At 37.4% G+C, this 25,661-nt stretch overlaps 1 protein-coding gene across 1 annotated transcript in view; it reads left to right on the plus strand.

Annotated features, from left to right (window-relative positions):
* Positions 1–23,431: 23,431 nt before the first annotated feature.
* LOC131972153 (cadherin-4-like) overlaps positions 23,432–25,661 on the plus strand; it is a 276,681-nt gene continuing 274,451 nt past the window's right edge. Inside the window, exons 1-2 of the mRNA XM_059333934.1 lie at positions 23,432–23,634; positions 24,906–25,017. Coding sequence (XP_059189917.1) covers positions 23,578–23,634; positions 24,906–25,017 — 169 coding nt within the window. The 5' untranslated portion in view covers positions 23,432–23,577. The remainder of the gene's footprint in view (positions 23,635–24,905; positions 25,018–25,661) is intronic.

Below are 25,661 nucleotides of genomic sequence, written 5' to 3' on the forward strand. Positions count from 1 at the left end.
ATCCAACATGGCTGCAGCAGACGCGAAACTCCCTTTAGCTGTAGATGGTGTTTTAAATAGTTTAGAGCTAAAGTTGCTTTTAAAAGAAGAACAACGTTTGACTTTACACTTCCTGTTTCACCATGAAAAAGGATGTTTTAGCCTTGCTTCCGACAGGATTTGGGAAAAGTCTAATCTACAAATCTACCAACTAGCGCTGCTACTAGCGCCGCTATGAGCGCCGCTACTAGCGCCTATTAGCACTTCAGATGGAGGTCCCTGAAGCAAATCTTACCAAATGAGGGTCTGTGAATCTAATGTGCATCAGTTTGGGGTATATAACATAAAAAGATTTATAACAGCTGGTCTAGCTGACATAGAAGACTAGCTATAGGCTACATAATTGCATGATATTGTTATAAAATTATACCGGTTTTGACTATGCTTGTTCAAACAAATAAAGATGTGTAACAAAGTGTGACATTAAATCCAACCCTGACCTTTTCTGTGGAAAAATTAGAACAAAGACAACATTGAAAGTCCTTCTTTGGTACAATATAATGTTTTTTGTTTGGGTCAGAGGAGCAATCTCTGTCGACTTTTCTAAAGAGAACAAAACATTTAACCTTTAGAAAGCTTACGTGGCTCAGGCAGATGGTGGAAATATAAAGCTTTTCAGAGAGTACATGAAGAAAAGCTTGCAGGGTTAAAGGCCATTCTTTGTTACAGCTGTAGACATCAGTTAAGGAGAAAACCTTGAGGAGACACTTAATGATAAATGTTATTTTGCACTGTATGTATAAGCACATATGAGCGTGGGTTGGATTTATTGGCCATGCACATAGTTTGCCCATTTAACTTCTGGGTGCAATACATTTCAAAAGATGATCCAAATCACAAATCACAGACCACAATTATGTGGAAACTGCTGTCTTCAATAAGGTCTCTTGTTTAGTTAGTATTGTTATTATTAACTTTGATTGCATGTATGCATCTATCTTTTCTCCTATTCTTTTTATTTGTAACTTAAAATCTGTGTGGGATGATTCATCGACTCCAGTATTTTAATATGTGAGTGGATTCTCATCCATGTCACAAGTTTTTCATAAACAAGTAGCTTTTGAAATGTGTCATTAGGGCTGGTTGCCCCCGCTGTTGGAAACAAGCTAAGTGATTTTATGCTGCATTTAAGGATTAAATTATTTGGCACCAATCTAGAGAACAATATTTCAGCGCCATTTAACTCTTAAACACTATAGAACTGTGAAGTGCAGCGTTTAAAATCATTGTGTTTAAGAGCATTGTGCTGAGAACCGGAATCATGAAAAGAGTTCATTTAAGACTTCTGACCATGGAAATGTTGACTGAACCTTCATAACTTCTTGCCTTTAATAAATTATCTTCATATATTTTTATTTGATATCAAAAGACTTTTTGTCCAGTTGAAAAGAAGAGGCTTCAGCATTCATCATATGCTTATTGAAACTTTTCAGGGTTTTTTTTCTTCTCGACATCCATTTAGATAAATGGACTTGTTATGTAAAATTCAACTTTTGAGCTCAGTGAAAGTATGAATGTTTAAAGGTAAACAGTGAACAGGCTTCACACAGTGGAAAAATGAACTATCAAGGAAAATGTCATTCTCAAGAGCACTGGAGATGATTTCCATTAATATTGACATCAATCTTTTCTTCAACACTGGATCAGAATCGTTTCTTTTATTCTTTTTTAAGTCAGCCAACTATGAAGTAGCGAATATCGACAATTCAGTGATTGTGTGTCCAGCTTTTACTTTACTTTGAGAGGGTCTTGTAATATTTTTCTCATTATTCCTAGAAATGAGCACACTTGAACGACCTCTAACTCTTATTAAAAGTATTCACTCTTACATGTATTTGTATTTTGTGTCCAGTGCTACGACTGCAAAGTAAAGTACTCCAGCATTTTTGCTTATATTGTGTTTTATTACTTTACTCAAGTCAAATGCACTGTGGCTTTGGCAGCATAAGATACGTATGTATCAGATAGGCTTTGACTGTAGTTTGCATGTCATTTGCAATAGGTTTGAAAGTTTTGGTGATCCACTTTCGTAATCAGCCCTGCACCCTTTTGAGCTGGAGTAGCAATGAGCTGAAAACTCAGATACAAGCAACCTTTTCTCATCATATGCTTTAAGATATATTACAGGTTTTCTCAGTTGCTCATTTCTCGTTTCTCAGTTAGTCATTTCAGTTAGTTCGACCTCCACGACATTTAGTCATTTGTACACATCATAGTAGCAGTTTCTCATTCCTTACAACAAATTACAAATGCTTTTGAACATTCATCAATTGCTTGCATCCAACTCTCTGCTGTTTTATAACATTATCACTTGCTTATGTCATGTCAGTCAAAATTAACTATACTTGTGAATGGTGAATAGTCATTCCATATAACACTAATAGTCTTCATTTCATTGCTTGAGTCATTACATACAAAAATGTTGAACAAGTTGTCAAAATCTATCAAGTAAATTTGATATATTCTTTCTAAATCTTTTTTGTTCTCTCCCGAAAATGTCTCCTAAATTGAATAATTTCTCTCAGGTGAATCTCAGCTTTCACTGCAGAGGGTGGATTCGCCACTCGAGGAGATACTTTCCTCGCTGCATTTCAAGAGATGATATTGGCTGTGATGTAGAGGAAACTATGTGGCCAGACAGAGAGGAACAACTGGATGTGCATGAATGATTTACAGTACTATGTTTGTTGTATGTTCAGTTCCAATATGTACTGCAATATTGTTTACAGTTGCAGAGCTCTACCCAAAGGGAGTTTATTTTTGTTATAAATGGGTTCCTTTTGCACAATGCTGTGAACAAATTAGATTTGCAAAGAACATATGCAATAAAAATGTGAAACATACATATTCAGTGTGTTGTACTCAGTAACCTCACCAAATACAGTAATGTGTAACTTTACTGTAGTTTTTCAAATGGCTGTGCTAATAGTATAAAGTGCTGTCTTGAGCATTTCCAGGTAATGTCACCAAGATCTGAGTTTTTGCATTGGAAAACATTAAACTGAGTAAACTGTCATAATGAAAACATGACAGAGCCATTTGACTATCTTGTTCATAAACAATGGTGTCAGGACTTTTTATGTTGATGACACTGACACTTTTATTGACATGAATACTTGCTTTTGAATATCCATTTCAAGCAAGTGACACATTTTTGCAGGTTATCAACTAGGTTTTGCAGTTTGTACTAATTGCTTTGAGAAATGCATTAACTGTTGTGCAAATGTAAATAGTGATGTGAGAAATGCACCAAAGCGACTGAGAAAATCTGTTACTCTGCAGTATGATGGAGATGTAAGTGTCAAATAAAAATAATGATAAAAAGATGTAAATCAGAGATCATTTACAAACATTAGATATTATCTTTTTTACACAAAGTACAACCACTGCAGGAAGTTACAGTGTGAGTTATGCTTTGCATCAGTAACACTGTGTGTCCTTGTTGTAGTGCACTGCTTTTGCACAGCTTGTACAATATGCATGAAGACATCAAGATATCATTATGAAGCAACATTATTCTATGGGTGACTCATGTTTTATTCATAAGGTAACCACATCTTAAAAAGCAATAAGCAAATATCTGTGCTATATTTGATATGCTACTTAACATTTATGCCCTTATTATTAAAACAAGTTGAGGTAAACTCCAGAGCAAATTCTCCTATAGACAGTGTAACAATAGGACCTTGAGTTTATCTATGTATGTGATTTATACCAGCACATACAGTACAAATGTGTGCACACACAGGAGTTCTATATCCGGTAACACTTTACAATAACCATCCAAGTGATGTTTATAGATGGTTTATAAACCAATTATTAACCATTTACAAATTGCTATACATATTTAATCTTTAAATGTTTTCAAACAATTTCTTAAAGGTATATAAATCATTTTGAACTAATTTACATACTGTGTAAAAATGTTATAATGAGTGCAAAACTATTAATAAACTAGAAATTATTATGTAATTGTTTGTTAATGGCAAAGTAACTATCAGCTTACATTAATATACCATCTATTTGGCATTTATAAATTATAATTCAACATTAATACATTTTCTATTTACCATTCTAAATGGCCTATAAATGGTTTATAAATGATGATTAAACTTTATGTTTACCATTTATAAATTGTCTATTTACCATCTATAAATGATGGTTATTGTAAAGTGTTACCCTATATCCCTTTAGTTCATTTGTGTAAAGTGTCGGTAGCAAATTCTTTTAGAATATCATTTGAAAGCACATTTGCAGTTATATTATAGGAAAAGACCTTAAATGTATTTTTTTTTGTTCTGTTTTTCAAAATGATCAGAAACAGATGTCCACACATGGGTAGGGAATGGGTGATAGTCCACTGTTGGCAATATAGGTGTGCGTGTGTGCGTGTGTGCGTGCGTGCGTGCGTGCGTGCGTGCGTGCGTGCGTGCGTGTGTGTGTGTGTGCAGCCTGCCTCCATGTCTCTGCCGTGTGCATTAAAGACTAACACAGCAGGTTGTCTTCCCATATAACTTGCTGTATGGGGTCAAACTGCCTGTCAAAACTACATGACAGCACACAGGGGGAAATGGGTCTTAGTCTGCTATTAACTATCCAACTGACCTAAGTTCAGCTTCCCAGGTGGGCCGCCATGCACTAATAAGTCTAACCGATCCAAGTTCAGACATTAAGTAGCTGGAGTCACAGACACCAGCTGGGTTAACAATTCCTGCCAACAGTGTCACTGACCTGAGTTCAACCAGAGTTACAGGTGCCAGACAGGTTAATCACACCACAAGCACAACAAAGAGACATATTATTGACCTTATGCACACCTGGCCTGTCTGATTTCACACTACACTACAAACGTCAGACACAACAAACCAGAGCTGAGCTTGTTGTAAGCATGTGAGAGTGTCTAGAGTTGCCATAAATACAATTAATGTCCCCCTCTCCAAGTACGTCATGTCATTTTGTGTCTGTGTGTAGGGACACATTATTATAAATTATAAACTTCATTTTTACACAGCTGTATTGGTGTGAATGATGAATGTGCAGTGAATGTGAATGATCGGTCTCCAGTAGATTTTAGAGGTCATTGCTGCTGCTTTTCTCTAAGAAGGAAAGCTAATAACCCTTCATGGTTTTAAGCCTATAGTTTATATTTAAATTGTCTAAATGTTGAACACAATTATGATTATATAGAATTGATGCATTAGTTATCTTTGGTCATGTAAAATGGTGATAACAGCAAGGAGCTATGTTGTATTGTTTTGCAGACTGCCAAGGCAGAAACAGATAGTTTACCTGTCTACGGTTTATACTATGCACTGAACCCTGTAGTAGTGCATCTCAGCTATTTTTTGGAAATATAATTCTCATATTCAGATTCAGAACTGCAAGACAGAGTTGACAGGAAAACCAGCTAGGTCCAGATGCTTAACTTCTCTTAGCTATCCCACAAAATGCAGCATCACTGACAGTGCCCTAAAACAGCACGACCATATGCATAATTCATAGGAATGGATCTGCAATATGTGTAAATACATTCCTACACACATACGCACATGGATATGAGTAGAGGGAGCTTATGAAGGATATATCAAGTCCAACCCAGGGCTGGGGCGAAGTTGCTCCTTAATTCCAGACAAGTGTGTTATCAGCCAAAGGTTAGTGAGGAGAAAGCAGATTCTCTCCTCCAGGTGGGAATATGGCAAAAAAAAAAAATGATAATCCAAGTTTTCTGGGGTGAAAATAAGACCTCTGGAATCCGACAAGAAAATAAACAAACTCTCTCTCTTTTTTTTTTTTTTAGAATTTGACTATATACATATTATTGAGCAGTACTGACATACAGCGGTTGTCAGCATTATTGATATTCTTAGCAATCTGTAAAATGTCACTGTTTATGCAATTTTTATGCAAGGGCCTGAAGGATGAAATAAAAAGACAGAGACAGAAGATTAAAGAGAGCAATACTGAGGTGCAAATGTATGTTAAAAAAAGAAGTGTGGAAACAAGAACTTGTGCAGCTTCTTTGGTCTTTGTCAAAGCTTTATAGACTATTAAAACCCATTTGGTTTACACTTTTAATTATCTGGTTTAGGATTGTCTCAATTTTTTTATTTAATTAGACCCATTAACAGACAACAATGCATCCTGATTGCCTGAGAATGACAACCTGCTGTGTTGTAAAAAATAATAATAATAACACAACTAAGAAAGCCTTTTCAAAACATCAAAATATAGTTAATAGAGGTGCATTTTGTGATTACTGGACACAGCTCCGGAAAATGGAGGGCAGTATTTCACCTTGTGCAAATATTGCATGACCTATTCATGCAGCTATGACAACAGTTAGACACACAGTAAACCATCCAATGTCCTCAATGATGCATAGTAAACTAAAATGAAGATTTTATGTTACAATAGACATGTCCCCAGAGAGTCTTCCCTTAATCCCTGAAACTTTAAGAGGTGGGGCACTAAAGGTCTAACTTAGTTCCAGGTTTAAGAACTCATTCCCGCACTGCAAAAAAAGAAAAGTTGGGTGAACTCAAAATTTCAAGGCAACAAACTTCGATAAAATTTTAAGTTGGACAATTAAACTAAATATTTTAAGTTTTGTTTTTAAGTTTGCTCAACTCTGAATTTCTCTGGCATGATTGTACAGCCGCTGTGAATGTCAGCTAATGTTGTGACCACAATTTTGAATTAGCATTGATACGCTAATGGCTACTCTTGTAGCTGTAACAAGCAGCGCCGCTAACATCAGTTAGCCGCTAGCATCAGTTAGCCTCTAGCATCAGTTAGCCGCTAGCATCAGTTAGCCTCTAGCATCAGTTAGCCGCTAGCATCAGTTAGCCGCTAGCATCAGTTAGCCGCTAGCTTTCGCTAATGAACAAATTTCACAACAAAGAAATAAGAGTTATCAGAACTATTGTCCCTTGTTTTGAACCCCAACTTAAAGATATAAGTAACAACAACTCACCAACTTGTTTTTGAGCAGACAACTGGCTTCCTTTGTTGTCCTAACTTACATTATTGCCCTAAATGTCAATAATTTATATTTCCAAGTTTTACCAACTTAAATCACTGTTTTAGGCCAAAAAATACAAGTTAGCTTTTTTGCAGTGCATGGCGCCCTATAGGGCTGCTCTTAGCCTGGATCCCAGTTCTCTTGCCTCACTTCTGCTTCCTCTAACGTTGTCTCTTAACCCTTAATAGGGCACTCATTGAAATACTTGCAAATTCCAAATTTCAATTTCAATTGGAGGATATTACATACAACCAGAATGTGGACTGTGGATTGTGTAAAAAAACATACGGACCCGGGGGATGGGGGTAATATTTTGAGAAAAAAAGTTTACGAGATTAAAGTGGCAAATCTACGAGAACATTTTTTGCAGATTTATGAGATTTAAAGTGGTGAATCTGTGAAAAAAAAATGTTCCCCCCCTGTCTCGTAAATCTGTGACTTTTTTCGTTTTTCTGGAAATTCAACAGAAGTGTCAACGCTTCTACTAAATAATAGATTTTTCAGCCTCTGTAGCAGATAGAAATGAAATTCAAAAAGTATTTGAGAGCTTATACAAATACTACAAAACGACGTATCCGCTTTCCAGGCTTCAATGGGTTAACATGACGTCAACACTGTCACTTCTTTACATTCTGTTGATAATGTTGAGTTGTTTTTATGCCCTAAATTCTCGCCAAATTGCACCTTGAAGACTACATTTAAAGTTAACCATAATGTCTCACTGCATATGTGAGCTGAACTGATGAATAGCATACAACTTTTAAAAAGCATTAGAGATGGTTGATAAAGTGAAACAGCATAGTATCGTGATATTTTGCATGGCAATATAATATAGATTTCATGGCCGCCAAGTATTGATATTTAGAGTTCTGATGAACTTCAGTAATTTTACCTTTTTGTTTTCATGCGGAGGCTGTAGCGAGCTCACTTTTGGAAATAAATATGATATGTGTATCATATGAAACTAGAAGGATTTCATGTTGGCAAGTTGTTGAAATAAAGCTGCAAAGTTAGTCTTTTTTATGTTTCATTCAAAAAAATTCAGAGCTTCTCATGTCAGATTCCATGAAAAAGAATCCCACAGCATAGATCTCCTGAAAGAATATCTCCTTCCAAGCAAAAGCCACTCTTCCAAACCACACTAGGGAAGGACGTAGATCTTATTTCTGTGCAGTAAATAAAGGGTTTGCTTTTACCAAAGTACTTGCACGAAAGTAAAGAAGGTTGATACTGATTAATCAAATCCCCACAGAACACAAACACATTTAATCTCTCAAGGTAAATCAGTATTCTGAAAAATAAAGTATCTGGTTTAAAAGCCTAAATGGAAGTACAAGCAAGTTCTATAGACTTGGATTGACAAGAGGATGTAAAAAAAAAGTGATGTTGCCTGCATAAGTCAGTTTACCGACAGAAAAGTGAGAAGACACAGGAGAGCAATGTGATGATATGTTTTATAATAACAATGCATTACACTGCCACTTGAAAGTGGCATTCATTTAGTGAAGGTTAAAGTTGAGAAAAGTTGAGGAAATGCTGCAATTGCTGTCTTACTTAGTAGGTCAGACTGTGGGCTTGACTCTTATTGTGGAAAATTAAATAAATAGAAATATGAATAAAAAAAGATTGAAGTGAGATGAATAGATGAAGAATGTTCTCTTATTTGACAAAACAATTCTTGATTAAATGTAATTTTGTGGACACAAAATGCAGCAAAACAGTTAAACCGCAATATATCGTATCACAGTACTCACCTTATCGCATAATGCTTAAAATCACAATATTGTATCGTGACTCAAGTATCTGTATACTATCATATCATGGGGCCTCTGGCGTTTCCCATCTTTAATTAGCACTCTATGAAAATGTTGTATATTCTCTGTTTGCATGAGTTTGTTTCCACTGAAATCATGCAGGATCCAGAATCAATAAATTGCCTGTGAGTGCTGTTAGCAGCATTTTGTTATGTTAGTAGGGTACTTCTTCCATTTGCAGGGATAATGTAAAATCAAACACCCCTGTAATACTTCCAAAGTATATAACATGGATTGACACACATGCTATCAGTCTCAGTACGGCCAAGACTTTGATAGCTCAGCTGATAAACAAATCCAACAGCCCCCAGCAGGGGATAGAGGGATAAAAGCAGTAAGTTGAAGCATGTTAAGTTAGAGTCGGAGAGCTGGGCAAATGAAATTAGACACACGCTGTGATGTTACTGCTCAAGTTTCACTCAGCCAGTACAGTTCACTATACAGACAGCATAAGAATTAGTTCACTGAATTAACTTTGTCATCAAGATTTATTAAACACGTCGTTTGTCAAGTTATTTAAAATATTACTTTGATTACAGAAAGTAATATTCACCCATGTAAGTATTTAAAACGAACATTAAGGTGCATCAAGCTGAAAAAAAAAACTAATCTAAAAACCCTTCAACTTTTCAATTGAAATACAAGGTCAGAACACAAACCCTGCATGATACAAACACAGTATCATCTCTGTAGAATAGAGCACTTCAAAGCTCCACCATTGAATTGAAATTGTAGCCAAAGTCTGAAAAGATCTTAAACGGTATGCAAGTGAAACCAAAACTGTCTGCATATCTAACACATAATACATCACATTTCAGGAACAGAGTCATCTATGTTTGTGTTGTTGTTGTTTTTTAATCCATATTTGTGAATTGCTATTCCCTTGAACATATCATGCAACCCCACTTGACGTGACCATGTCCCCCTTTTTTTTTTTTTTACACCAAGATGATGAGGGAAATGATACAAATATAGAAACATCAAGTCAACTTAAGAATACATGTTCAGAATAGGAAAAAACATCTAAATCTAAATCCGGTTCTTCATCTGACATGCATTAATTTATTTATTCACATTTGAATCTGTGAAGTGGGGCTCCATTTGTTCATGTTACATTTCAGTGTTCTACCTTATTTTGATAAAATTGTTTGTGATGCTGTTTTTTGTGCTCATTTCATGCCGGACAGGAATTATTGCCAAACACAGTTGCACTAAAAATGACAGTTTTTGCAAAGAAAATACATTATTTAGTATTGATTGAATTCCAGAAAATAATACAGATGACTATTGTTATGGTGCTTGTGTTTCTAATGATCATAACAGAAACAGCAATAATGTGCAGGTGCCACAAATTGTAATTTTATGTTTCACATATTTCCAACTGTAACTGAGCTGCATCAAATTATCATCCTTTCAAACCATATGATGCAAAAGCTGGTCTGCAATGTGTAATAAGATATTACAAACATAAAAAGTGGGTCTCACTTAAAAGTAGTGAAGATAAATAGTGGAGGACAAAGATAGAGTGAACTTAATGCTACTGCCTCTGAAATTCTGTTCTCTGAACTGTGGATTTTGTGGTTCTATGGCTAACATTACCATGCACCAAGATGTGTCTGTATCTCAGTGTTTACAACCCAACATTATAAAGCACAATGCCAGCATTGCACTTGATCGCCCCAATTCTACCCAAGGGTGAAATTGCCTTTTCATAATTTCCATTATACTTGGTCTTTGAAAAATGGCTCTTGCGATCTGCGGTAAGATAGAGGAAGTTATTTTTCTTTCAAAGTGTGTTTTGATGATGTGCTGCTTGATGGAGTGTCGGAGCCCTTGTTTCCAAAATGCTGGTAACAGTGCTTTGTTTTTGTGTTTCATTTCCATGCTAGGTGGAAGTGATGATTGAAGGATCTTATTGTGAAGGGGCTCTGCTAAGGGACACCTGAGCCCCTCGAATATGCAAAAAGAAGCGCAGTGAAGAGACTGTGCCTGCTGACAAGCCTTTTGTACAGCAAGGTGAGAAATAAAGCGACTGAATGCTCGTTCAAGGTACAAGCAAACAATTTGGATCAGTGTTTAAAAATGTTTTATGGTTGCAACAAGAGAAAAGGAGGGGATTTGATTGAGTGATAATACTTATTAATGCAACTCTCTCTACTAAAATCATGGAAAAAAACAAACTTTTGTAGATACCGAATACATTTAGGAGTTTAGCACATAACTAACTATTGAAAATGAATTGGCTTCTCCTGTCAGATTCCATGAAAAAGAATTCCACAGCATAGATCTCCTGAAAGAATATCTCCATCCAAGCAAAAGCCACTCTTCCAAACCACACTAGGAAGGATGTAGATCTTATTTCTGTGCAGTAAATAACGGGTTTGCTTTTACCAAAGTACTTGCAAGAAAGGAAAGAAGGTTGTTACTGATTAATCAAATCCCCACAGAACACAAACACATTTAATCTCTCAAGGTAAATCAGTATTCTGAAAAATAAAGTATCTGGTTTAAAAGCCTACACGGAAGTACAAGCAAGTTCTATAGACTTGGATTGACAAGAGGATGTAAAAAAAAGTGATGTTGCCTGCATGTGTCAGTTTACCGACAGAAAAGTCAGAAGACACAGGAGAGCAATGTGATGATATGTTTTATAATAATAATGCATTACACTGCCACTTGCAACCATTCATGCGCTTTCCATAAGCCGCGTTTTCAGATTGTGTCTCCATTGTTTGGGAAGATAAAGAAGCAATCATTTAATTGTTCATCATAGAATTATATGTTTGGACACAAATTCCTCAGTATTTGAAGATGTATTTCACCTTAAGACATCTTTTGAATGCTTTCTTTGAGTGTTTTCTTGAAGACACTAAGTCTAAGGGTTCATATTAATTTGCTCGCTGAGAAATCTGGTGAAGTGGCTTTAAAAAAAAGTCCCTGCCAAGGACATTTTATTGATGCTTTAGAGGTCATAAAATGAACAAAACTTTGCAGCGGAAAGCATTTGGAATGTAAGTGTACTGTATGTGTGTGTGTTGCTGTGTGTACTGTCGGGGCGTTGGAGCCCCTGAAGCACTGAGCTAAGGCGGTTTAGAGGGTAGTACTGTCTGCACATTGCAGTGCAGCCATATGTTCACATTTTGATTTGGACCTCCAGAGGGAGCGTGCCAAATAAATGAGAAGTACTTTGCTGTAGGTCTGTTGTCTCACAGAGCTGAATCCATGCGAGAGAGAGAAAAGAGTGATTGAGGTCATGCTGAGGTATGTACTAATGTGGTGCAGAACTCTCCCTGCCAAATACATTACGGTCTACAGTAATATAGTGAAATCAGAGAGCTAATAGAGAGAGAGCACTTTTCTCTATTTCTATCCTCATGCTAGTTCGGCCAGGCCTTTTAGTCTGGGAAATGTTGGAAACAATTTGGGCAGTGGAAAAGAAGTGAGGGTCAAATGGTGGTGGACCCCGTTTTCATGTTCCTGTTGGGAATCCTGTCGCAGTGTTCCAGGCAGACACGATATAAGTGACGAGTGCATCAGACGACCAGAGGCTTGGTATGAACCCCATAAGTCTGCCTCATTTAAAGGGGAATGGGGACTCGTTCACTGGGAATAGTTTAATAATTTAGTATGGCCTTAAACTAATCTATTTCAAGCACCCAGATGGTATTTATATTGAGCAAATGCTCAGATAATTGAATGGAATAATTTACTCACTACTGTTGCTCAGTGTCACAGAATCCCCACACTGCACCAACCCTGGAAAAGACATAAAGTGAACCACTAAACCAAATCACTGGGAAAGTGTTTGCAGAAATAAATATGTTGCCGTGAAATCAGCAATTGAAATATCATATTGAGCAGAAAAGAAATCTGGGTGCAATTAGTCTATATCTGCAGCTGGACATTTGTGCAATTATTGTATTGTATCTGGATTGGATTTGATTCATTATTGTATCTGTATTGCGTGCATTTGTGTGGGCTACGTGCTTATTAACGCTGCCTGTCTTATGGGTATGATAGGAGCTCTATAGGCCATCTGTCCATTGCTACGTCCTCCTGTGGGCATGACTGAGCAACCACCTGGGGAGCCGGAATGAGCTGGAGCGTGGTGGAAACAAGACGCCGCTCTGACCCTTTGGTATGTGAATGTTTGCATAACAGAGAAAGTTAGAAAGGGAGAGATGGAATGAGAGAGACGGACGAGGTAGAGAGTAGGTAGGGAAAATGAGGGAGAGAGGGATATAAAGAGAAGAAAAACAGAGCGATGGAGAGGGAGAACGAGGGATAGAGAAAGAGAGGAATACAAAGAGATAGAGGGGGAACAGGCGGCTGCTGATTTTAAACAGGCGTGTCCCTCCATCTCTGATCAAAGCGTCCTATCAGCCTTAGGGGCATCTCCACTGAGTGCCTCCCATAGCTGCTAAAAATTCTCCCTGCCTAGGAATCATTTTTAGCACCTCTCCTCTCATAGCCCGAACATATTTGTCCATTCATAGGCCATAGCACATGCATCAGGCCTGCTGCACATGAAAGCACCTGCACATATTTCCAGGGCTTCCAGGGTGCCCACACTGGCAACAATTTATGATGGAGCTTTTGTTAATGAAAGAGAATGGGAAATGATTTGCAGTTGGTGGATTGGCCAGTCCTCACAGTCCAGCTCTGCTAAAGGTAGAAATGTGATTGGCAGCTCCACATGAAAGCCAGTGTTAAATTATGGTATAGAGCAGCACCATTCATATCAGGTTTCTTGTCTCAACCTCCCATCCTGATGCATGTGGGTTACTAGTAGTTCTGGTGCTTTCAAAGGATATATATAGAAATTGTATTTTATTGTATTTTTATATTTTATTGCTTGAAGTATGCTTAGGTTGTTCTTTTTATTTAATTATTTAATTGTGTTGTTATTGTCTCTGTGTGTAATGCTGCTGCTACACTGTAATTTCACAGCTTGGGATAAATAAAGTCTATCTATCTATCTATCTATCTATCTATCTATCTATCTATCTATCTATCTATCTATCTATCTATCTATCTATCTATCTATCTATCTATCTATCTATCTATCTATCTATCTATCTATCTAGAAATATACTGTAGCTGGAATTTTATAGTACCTCACACATTATAAAAAGAATGAGTTTGGACTTCTCAAACACACCGTAGGATTTGCACGACTCATTTAAGAGATGAATACATTTTAATGGCGCAATGCCACATTCCCCTGACCATTTTTATTCACTTGCCATGTGGATTTCACAGGCTGTGGGACCCACTGCTCCACATTGTTCAGCTGACCACTTTGCAGCTGGCTTTGTGATGTCTGAATATCAGAAGGCTTCATGCCACTGCTATGTCACTGGGGATATCCAGCTGAATTTTCTTTCCACTGTGTCTCCATCAAAGATGGGGAAATCAAACAATGGTATTCTGTATTGCTCCAAGCTCCACAATTTCCCGATCCCTGCCTGGGTCATTGTTCCAGAGCTGTCAACGGGTCCTTGAATCCATCATCATCCTTTGAGGGCCTTTCCTCCTGAGTCAACCATGGACAGTAACACAGGATACCAGGGCCAAGACGAGGAAACCCCAGCAGTCGCATAATCCAGATGGAATGAATGGGATCATATCCTTGTCCCACATACGAATCAAATTTCCCAAAAACGTAGGAGTCGTGTTTTTTTTTTGATAAACTAGTCCAGCGGCTGACAAGAAATCGCTATGTCTTGAGTGACTATTCAGACACAGAGGAAGATCCCTGGTGGCACATGAAGACAGAATGATTTAATAGTTTTTTTTCCCATAAAGATTGGTTCCACACTCAGTGGGTATACTTTTTTACCCTTTGCACCTTTACTCTCCTTCTTTTCTCAGTATAATTTGCATTAATGGGCTCAGAGTGAAGTGGAGACAGGAATACAAACGTGAAACCCAAACTGGGACCAAATCAGTTCACCGACAGAAAGAGAGAGAGGAAGAGAGAGAAAGAAAGAGAGAACCCTAATAATTTTAGTGTATGGGACATGCCTGGCATCCCAATGGCTAATGAAAGCATCATTATCACTTGAGCAAGATGACTGGGCCTCTAAGAATATGCTTACAGACAGCTTAAAGCAATGCCGCCTGTCTCCCCTACTTTCTTTAACTGCCATTAGACCCAGGCTGTCGGGCTGTTTACCACTCCCTGGGCTTGAGTTTATTTGAGTATTTTGAATACAGTAATATGAGATGACATAATGAAGCACCCTGTACACAGTACAGTGGCAAGCCTCAATGGGAGTTTGGCAGATAGATGCTGTTTCCAGGCTCCCATTGCTCCCAGCTCCTTTAACTTATGCTGACAGATTATGATAACGGCAGTCCGTTTGTTTGTGTTGGGCAGTTTCTGCTTTAAAAATTGCTACCCAAGAGTTGCTTTGTGTCAGTGAATGATCAGTTGATTTCTATCTTGTTCTGAGATTTGTATAGAAATGGGATTCGTTCAGTAACTGAACAGCAATCCCACAACCTTCAAACAGTAAAATAAGCCTCCAAGCTAACAAATACATCATGAATGTAAATTCCAATTTAGATTCCTTGTCATCACTGTTAAATGGAGTCCAGATTTTGGAGCAGGACTGCCGCTAGCCACCTTGAATGATTCAAAGGTAGCCAGAGCTGGAAAGGATTCCTAGAACATACCCATTTCCTCCCTCAGCTGTTTTTGAACTGCTATAAAAATGTCCAGTTAAAAATAATACACTAATGATTTTTTAGCAGTATTACTGTAGAATAATTGTTTGGCTAACGCTTCATTGGCAGCCTTAACAATGAGCACTGTTTTGTGTGTCTCTGTAACTCTGCCAAAGACATGCTGAAAAATGGCCACTACTTAACATCACTGGCAGAGAGTCTGTGAATTTTGCAGCACTAAAACAAAACAAAACAAAACAAAAGTTTCAGGACACTTTAGACAGTGTTGCGAACCTGTCCTCCCCAATGCAAAAATTATAGTGATGGCTTGTATATATATTACAATATATTTTGTTACAAACAAGGTGCCAGTGTATTTTACAGTGGAGTTATGCATTTAAAAAAAAAACAGTTTTGGCTGATGTATATATTTACAGTGTTTCATTGTTACTGAAACTGAATTAACTCATTTACCATTTTATGGTATTTTACTGTCATGGTTTAGCAGTTTTTCACCGTAAAATCTACAGACATTTTTTACAGTGTAGCAAGAGCAAACCAAGCTGTGTCCCAATTCCAGACTACATACTGATTATATATATATATATATAAATTCTATATATTATTCTACACTATACTATTATTGCAGTCGTGAAAATGAACACACACACACACACACACACACACACACACACACACACCATTTTCTGCTAAGAGGAAATGATTTAAAACAGTACATGAACCAATGGACGTCAATCAAAATGCAACTTTGAAAAGCTGCTGCCAATTAAATTTCAACTTCACAGAGAAGATGTAAAAGAAGTTTTTAAAGATTTAATACTTATCTATTTAAATTAAAAAGTTTGAACTTTAAAATGTAAAAGTTTTTCTGAGAATGTCTTATCACTAGCATTGACATTTATCAATATTGTTTTTCCAGTTGTAAGTAGCACATCCATTTTCATGTTTTTTTTATTTATAGATCAATATTACGACATCTTTATATATGTTTCTTTTTAAATCACAAACAAGTGTGCTTATGCTGTAAGTAGTTGGGGATTATATTTTATTTCTTTATTTTGATAACTTTATTAAAGTTTTCAGGAGCAATGTATTTTGAGTGACAACATCCACCAAATGCATCCATCATATAATGCTCCCGTGCATAGATAGATAGATAGATAGATAGATAGATAGATAGATAGACAGATAGATAGATAGATAGATAGATAGATAGATAGATAGATAGATAGATAGATAGATAGATAGATAGATAGATAGATAGATAGATAGATAGATAGATAGATAGATAGATAGATAGATAGATAGATAGATAGATTGATTACTTTATTCATCCCCGAAGGGAAATTTGGTTGTCACAGCAGTCCGGTATTCAAGTACAATAAAATACAATACTGAGGTAGCATAAATAAAAACAACAATAGAAAAAAAAACACAGAATAGAACAAGGACACTTTTAAGTTAAGAAAGAACACCAGTTGGTAGGTTGGCAAGATGATGGTAATAATTAAATTGGTGATATGATGGCAACAATGCTTTAGTGACTAGACGGTATATAATAATAATAATAGTACAGTATATAATATATATAATATATATAATATAATATGTAATAATAGATAATAAACAATATAAAAATAAAATGAAAAATATAAATAAAGTAATTACAAGTAAAATAATATAATATATAATAATAATAGTAATAATAATAATAATAATAATAAATAGGGCCGGTATAATAATAATAGTAGAATATTACAGTTAATTATTATTGGCTGCATACCATTTAGGTGGTCCGGTTCCTGGACCCTGGTGTCATCCTGACTCAGTGATAAAGCATATTGGGAGACTTAAATTGATCTGTGACATCGTTAACATTATTTGTTCCACCTGTGCTTTCTGTGTACACTTTCACCATGGGCTGTTTTCTATTCTGCTGCAGATAAAAGCAGAGGTAGCTTGGAATGGGTCCACATGGCGCCTAAATCTGTCACAAAAGATAAGTAGAGAGAAACAACAAAATAAAAGAGACACAAGAGAACAGCTGACTACTGGGTGCCAGATGTGTTTTGTGTTTATTCAACAGTGTGGTTATGTCATTTTCTGTGCTTATAACTTCACCTAGCTAAGATAGCTGCTAACGGTTTGCCTGGTTAGTGTTTATTGCTTTGTCTGACAGTTTACTAACTACTGTATACTAAATATGCACATGTTGTTTGGTTTTGGTGAAGTTTAATACTTTATGCAATGTTTTGTTGTCTGTTTATATTTTAAGGAGAAGCACTTGCTTTAGCACAAATGTTAGCATGCTAATGTTAGCGGTTGATTAGCATGGTGGAGTTCATTGCTTTCATGTGAAAAGTAGGTTGAGTGAAGAAAGGTCGTTATTTTTTTTTTAAATATATTTTTGCATTTAACTTGCTAAAATAGCATTTTCTCCATCAATATTGGGTGTAGGCTATTTGAAAAACCTTTGCTCCTACTGTACTATTAACATCCTGTATATACATTAAACAACAATGCTGCTCAGTATGAAAAATACAGTAAGTTGTGCATACATAGCTACTCTTAAAGCATAGATGACTTAGAGTGAACACTATGCAAAGACACTTAATTCACTGAAGGTTTTAACCTCCTGCCCCACACAGTTTATATTTACCAATAAAAATAATATCTACTATTTTATTTAACCTATTCCACGTCTTATGGTATGAAAATCACATCTATCATTATAATGGACAGCCATTCCAAATATTTTTCAGATTGTTAATCTGTCATTTCAGTCTGTTTTGTTCTGCTATGTGTGTTTTGAGTCATGAAGTTAAGGCTCAATAGTATAGCATAAGTCTTAAAGTACTGAAGCTTGTTTAAACAATGAAATCCTGAACTTTTCCCCTGTTGCCATAGTGCAGCATCCTTTGTTGTTCTTGCCACAAAGGGATAAAAACCCACTTGAAACACTTCAAAGTAAGTACAATAAGTCCATGTTTATATACTCAACAAGCATTCTTTTTTAAATTGATCTAAATTGATTAAAAGGGGTATTTAACCAGCATAATCAACTCAGATTCTTTCCAAGGAGTCCTATTTACATGTTTAATATACATTTACATACATTTACAATGTATATTAAACAAACAATGCAACAATCAAATTGGCATCAAAAATCTTTTAGACACCAGAGAACCATCCTTAAAGTGACACTAAGACCTGTAAATAGTATACATAGATATCAGAATAGTTTTTTATTGCCAAATAGGTTTTCACGTACAAGAAATTTTCTGTGGTGTATTGGTTAATAAGAATGTATTTGGCGTCCATAGTGATTAAAATGAGCAGCACATTCAAATTAAATGATTAAAATGGGCAGCACAGATGTGTTGTTGTTGCACTAGCACCAGCCAAGCACCGGCTCTGGTCGAAAAACCTGCATTAATGTAACGCATAGAGTGATTTTAGTGAAGCATTACTTCACTAAAGACTTTTGGCTGAAGTTTTAAAGGCTGTTACAATCTAACAGCCCAGTATACTAAGGAACTATGCTCATATTGTGCAGCAGCACCCATGTTAACCCATAAGAACCCACAGTGACATGTAACAAACACTTTAAATATTCTAGAGCAGGGGTCTCAAACTCAAATTACCTGGGGGCCACTGGAGGCAGTATCAAAATGACCAAAAAATCTAAATTACTTAAAAAAAGACACAAAAAAGACAGACAAAATGACCAACAAAGACACAAAATTACAAAAAAAAAATGGAGACAAAATGACAGAAAAAAACTAAATTACTTAAAAAAGACACAAAATGACCAAAAAAGACACAAAATGACTGAAAAAACACTAAATTACTTAAAAAAGACACACAAAACCCCCCACAAAATTACTAAAAAAAGACACAGAATGACCAAAAAAACCCCACATCATAAATATGTTCTGCGTGGTTCACTTGGTCTGTGATATATCCCCCATAACTTTCCTTTATGGATAACTGGGTCTGGGTTCTTATGGGGAAAGGTTCAGAAGATAGAAGTGTACATGTGCAGACAAATCTTCATCACAAGATCTTGAATCTGAGCTGACTATAGTGACTCACTGTTGTCAGCTGTGATAACAACATGCTGAATCTAAAAGGCCACAAAAACTGCAAAGATGATTGACAAGTGATAACCCTGTTGCAAATAACGGACTGCTGAGCTATTAACCTTGTAAAAAGTTTTTGTATATGCCTTAACTGAACTTTACAGTTTGAGCCAGCAGCTGACTAAATGCACTTCTGAACTGAAGACATTCAGAATGAATAATAGTCAATGCAACAGCATTAGTAGCCAGTGGAGGTCAGGGTGGGTGGATGGGCTTGTAGTGAGTCTGTCTCACAGCTGAGACCAAAATTTGGTTCTCAGGGAAGTAAAAGTGTTTTTTCTATGTACATGGTGAAATGCACTATGATTGTAACATGCTACACGTAGCTTTAAACAAGCTTTTCCACTTCGGCCTCGGCAAGGTATAGTCTCATTTACCTGTACTGTTGGTCCTGCTTTTTAGGAAACCAAACCTGTGTCTCATGCTAAACTGATTGAATCAACAAATGTGTGGCGATGCTGAGGACCAGAGGGAGACACTGTTTAAAGGCTCTTTCTGTTAACCTCTCAGTCATTTTGGAGCCTGTAAGGGAATCTCTGTGGTTTAAAGTTTAGTGTCAGTCCTCTTGGTACTTTCAGAAGTCAGCCTTACCCCATTGACGCCTGAACAACTGTAAAACCTCTGGGCGATTTTAAAATAAGCCCTTAAACACCTGAATTTTTTCTGGAAATTCAACAGAAGTGTCAACGCTTCTACTAAATAATAGATTTTTCAGCCTCTGTAGCAGATAGAAATGAAGTTCAAAAAGTATTTGAGAGCTTATACAAATACTACAAAACGACGTATCGGCTTTCCAGGCTTCAATGGGTTAATGTATATCACCATTGATCCATCACTTTACGGCTGTATCAGAGCTACTACTAATGCAAACCGAACACTTCATGCTGTTGCTGCTCTACACCTCGAAACTAGCAGGTGGCTTTTATTGTTTTTGTGACAGAGTTAGCAGATTTTTGTAAACAGTACTATTTCTCGACACAAATTGGTCTACAAAGCGAAATTTGGACATATTGTACTACCCGCCATTTGTTTCAGCAGATTTGCTCTAAATATTGCAGTTGGGGAAACAGCCACAGTGAGCTGGTGGATGAAAAGATGCAAATGACAGACTGTTCTGTTGTGTGTGTGAATCAGCACTTCTCCAACACGTCATCAAGGTAAACAATGCCTTTTACCTGCTGTCCTGTGTAAACCATCCCCACTGTGCCAACACAGCTTGAATGGCTGCAGTGGCTGATGGTTCAGCTCAGTGTGAATATCCCCACATCTAGACCGGTAGTTCTCAACCTTTTTGAGTCGCGACCCCCAATTTAACATGCATGTTGTCCGCAACCCCCGCTCACTGAACACAATCTCACATGCACAGTTCAGGTCACCCAAAAAAGAAACAAAATGACCAAAAAAAGGAAACAAAATGACCAAAAAAGACACAAAATGACAAAAAAAGGACACAAAATGACACAAAACAACACAAAATGACACAAAAAAGACACAAAATGACCAAAAAAAGGAAACAAAATGACCAAAAAAGGAAACAAAATGACCAAAAAAGACACAAAATGATCAAAAAAAGACACAAAAAGACCAAAAAAGACACAAAATGACCAAAAAAAGACACACCATGACCAAAAAAGGCATTAAGTGACCAAAAAGACTAAAACACATGAACACTTTAACACAGTGGAGACAGAGCTGACTTCCAAAATGATTTGGCGACCCCCAGAAATCATCTCGCGACCCCAATGGCTGATCTAGACCATGACTTTTGCTCTTCTCCTATCCATATATTAACCATTATTAATTGTCCGTTCCAACACAGTTTTAGCTGCTGGACCTGACAGCAGCCGACCTTACAGTAGCTAGGCTCACTGTAGCTAACCTCACTGTAGTTTCCATGTGCAGATAATGCAGGAATTAAATCATTTGAATAAGTCATAATGTAATTTGTGACTTTGCAAAATTGTCCAGTATTAATATTCTAGTCGACACTACCGCATATTGAATGCTACAGCCTCACACCACTTACAGAGAGACAAAAGCAGACCTGCCAATCGCAGCATTTAACAGGAGAAAAATCATAACCGTCACACAGCCCATCTGCAGTAAAAAGGACTGGATAGAAGTGTTGCAGGTCATCGTTGGGACTGAGGGATTGGGATAAGAGAGGTGGTAAAAATGGCTGGATGTCACATAGAGGAAACTGGCTGAGCAGCTGCCCACCAATTCAGTCATATTCTTTTTGAAAGGAGTCCGTTGGCTCAATAGGCGTATATATAGAACAGTCTGCCAATCAGAGAAAGAAAAATGTGAGGGTCATTAGTAGCTCAAAAGGCCAGAACCACAAGGCAACCTTCATATTATGATGCTTTTTGTTGAGGTAAAGGTTTTATGTAGCTAAAAAACACACTGCTCACACACACAAACTACTAATGGTAAAAGCTAGTTTTGAACTGCATGCACAGAGAAAGAAAGTGATATTTGAACAGGCCATGTTGGTAACCAACACGTTTTATTTAGTGTGGTAGACTGTTGGAGTCACATAATGTAGTCTTTAAGTCAGAATACAATTACAAAGTGCATCCATTACTGCATATCACATGTATACACTAATGGCTTTTCATCATTCAAAGTTATATACATAAATATTGGATCGATTGAAAGTATGGCTCATGATATATTAATCACATCATAAAACAATTTGCTATTCATGTACCTTGTTTAGAAGTTACACAGCAGTGTGTTCTTTCATAGTAGGCATATGTTAAATGCATTGAGAAGCCATCACTGTAAAGATACAGTATACCTTTGTGTTTGCTATTTTTGTACAAAATGAAGTAACTGCATAGGCAAAGGTAAGACCTTTACTGGACAGTGTTTTATTAGGAATGTTTTGCTAGATATCTATACATTGTGAGTAGAAGAGCTCACTCTTTTTGTATCAAGACCAGTGAAAAGAAGTATATGTGTTGATGTGTTTTCTTCCATTGCCAGAAAATGTCATATTCAAATTATTAGAGCACATCTGAAAATTTGATGGAAAACATTGAACTGTGTTTAAAGCTGGGAATGACATCACATGTTGTAAACAGCTGCAGTTGAGCAGTACAAATACAGATCAAACATAGTGACTGAAGCTATTTTTGTACAAAATGAAGTAACTGGTCTCTCTCACCTGCAGGTCATGTGGTTTACCTATTGCACACGTGCCACTTGCAGCTACCGTTTATTAGCTAAATCCGTCCAATTTGAACCGTGAAGTAGTCTTAAATCGGGAAAAATAGAAGCTTTGAACGCTGCACACGTCTGGTCGATTAGTTAACTGTCGAAATCTAATAATGTAAATATCAGATGTTGAACCTACGTGCTTGCAAAGCAGTGTTGGAAGTTTCACGGCTAATGGTTAATGACTTCACCATGCATTTGGGCACAGAGACTCGAATCATGGTTTACCGAGCTCTTTCAATTTCAATTGCAACCATAAAAACTACGAAGCCGTTTAGGTCGCCACAGGAGAGGGATTAAAATATCGGGGACCTCGGAAAGACGTCAGTGATGTGGCTGTTTGATCCAAAGCGCCAACGAGTGTTTCTTTAAGTGCGTGTGTGTGGAGTTCTCCTGCACCGGGTGATAGGAGGGGTTGGAGAGTGACGCTGGCTGCGCTTTGGTGCTGAGCGGAGCGCTCACCTGCAGATGAGAGAGCCGGGGAAACTCGGGGCAGAGCTGCAGCACACTGACGGAGCGCAAAGAGGGACGTAACGAACAGTCTGAGCAAGAAGAGGAACATTACACCATTACTGGAGAAGATTTACCAATCTACCCCCTTTTCTGGTTCCTCGTCCAGGCAGCCCTGGCTCGCTCGCTCGCCACGATGAGAACTGACTTCGCTTTGGTCCTGACAGCAGCTCTTCTTCTGGACACATTCTGGGTGAGATTTCATTTTTTTTAAGAACAGCTTGTTCTGTGTAGAGAGTTGCGAGAGCGCGACACGCAGCGTCTTAGTGTAGAAGCTTTGGATAAAGTCATGCAGACGGATGGAGTCCAGTGTCAGTCCAGTTTGCCGCTGCAGCAGCAGCGCAGCGCTGCTGGTAGTTATTCCCTATAAGTACGATAATTGGTTCCCTAATGAATTGCAATGTTTCCGAATAGAAATAAGGGAGAAAGTAAGACTTAACAACCCAGCACTTCCCGCTTTGATCCGCGTAAGATTTCCTCCGGATCGCTGCGGCTCCATCACTGGGCTGCAATATCCCACACAAGTTAAAATGACATCAATCACCCAGGATGGTACCTTTTTTATTCTTCATCAAACTCATTTAGTCATCTCGCTTAATTTAGCTGAGCATTCCTCTATCAGGCTCTTGCCAGCAAAAAAGCATTCGCCTACAATAAGTTAACCTTTGAAGTTGTAAGGTGCTTTTCAACCTTTTCTAGTCATTTAATCAATACAAGCTGAATTAAGTCGGCGCCGGTGGGCTACTCCTAACGGCGCAGCAGAGAGCTCTGCTAAATCTTTCTCTTTGCCGGTGTAGTGACTCAAGCCATTACTCTCATGCCATGTACATTTTAGAACAATGACACAAAGGTATTTTACTCCGCTATTCCTTCTCCAAGAGGAGAGAACCTGGTGCGTTTATGCCTCCTCTTCATTCAGACTCCAGCCAGCCTTGGCACCGGGCTGTTTGTGCGTGCGCACATTTACTGGTGTAGTGGCTGTAGGTCAGATCGTTCAATTTTACTTACAGTGAGCACTAAATGTTGGGTGCAAAGTTTTCTGAAAACCGTTTGGGTAGTGTGCACACACACACACACACACACACACACACACACGCACACATACACTCCTCCTTAGTTCCCTGAAGTCCTCTGCTAGTGTAATACCCACAGTCAGGATGAGAATATTCTGTTGCATTCATGCTATTTTCTTCTGTGTGTGTGTGTGTAATATTTAAAACATGTCCTCATTTCATCATGGGCTGCTTTCTTCATGGAGCCAATTACACTGTACAGTTTATCAGATATTGACTGAGTGTGGGATTTCAATCAGCAGGAGCATGTACTTGATAAACTTGTTGATTATATTTCTGCTAACTGCTTTACAATACGCTGCTTTTCTCTAAGGCTCAGGGCCAAAGAGAAACAAGAAATCAATGGAATCCATGCCTATCAATGTCTAACATTATATGCTCTTCCTTCCAGAGGAATAATGGAGAGCATGCTTCCAAAGGTTCTTGCCGACCTGGCTTCTCACAAAGCTTCTACTCTGTGCTCATTTCAAGGGATGTACTGCAAGGCCAGGGCATAGGCAAAGGTAAGACCTTTACTGTACAGTTTTTTATTAGGGATGTTTTGCTAGATATCTATACATTGTGAGTAGAAGAGCTCCCTCTCTTTGTATCAAGGCCAGTGAAAGGAAGTATATGTGTTGATGTGTTTTCTTTCATTGCCAGAAAATGTCATATTCAAATTATTAGAGCACATCTGAAAATTTGATGGAAAATATTGAACTGTGTTTAAAGCTGGGAATGACATCACATGTTGTAAACAGCTGCAGTTGAGCAGTACAAATACAGATCAAATATAGTGACTGAAGTTTCAGACAAAACACCACACAAACATAATTTCAAATGTTTTAAGCATAAATGTACATGGCTCTAAAATACATTATTACTCCAAGTGCTTGTATGTTATATTTTTGCTTTTTAACATCGCTCAACCTCTTTAATCTCACAATCTCCATCACGATAATCTTACTCTGTCACCTTCACACGACAACGTCTTACCCAGCTGTATGTGTGTTGCTCCAATTACGCAGTGAGCCAACCAAGTTTGAGGGCCCGATAGTGCAGGAAATGGAATCGACATCCTGTGTCTAATCTGGCACTGCTCCTGCCAATGTGGGCTAATTGCAATTCTCTATTGATCCCAATGGTTTTTTCTCATAGCTCAGCTAAG

The sequence above is a fragment of the Centropristis striata genome, chromosome 5 (genome assembly GCF_030273125.1).
Source record: "Centropristis striata isolate RG_2023a ecotype Rhode Island chromosome 5, C.striata_1.0, whole genome shotgun sequence".
NCBI lineage: Eukaryota > Metazoa > Chordata > Actinopteri > Perciformes > Serranidae > Centropristis > Centropristis striata.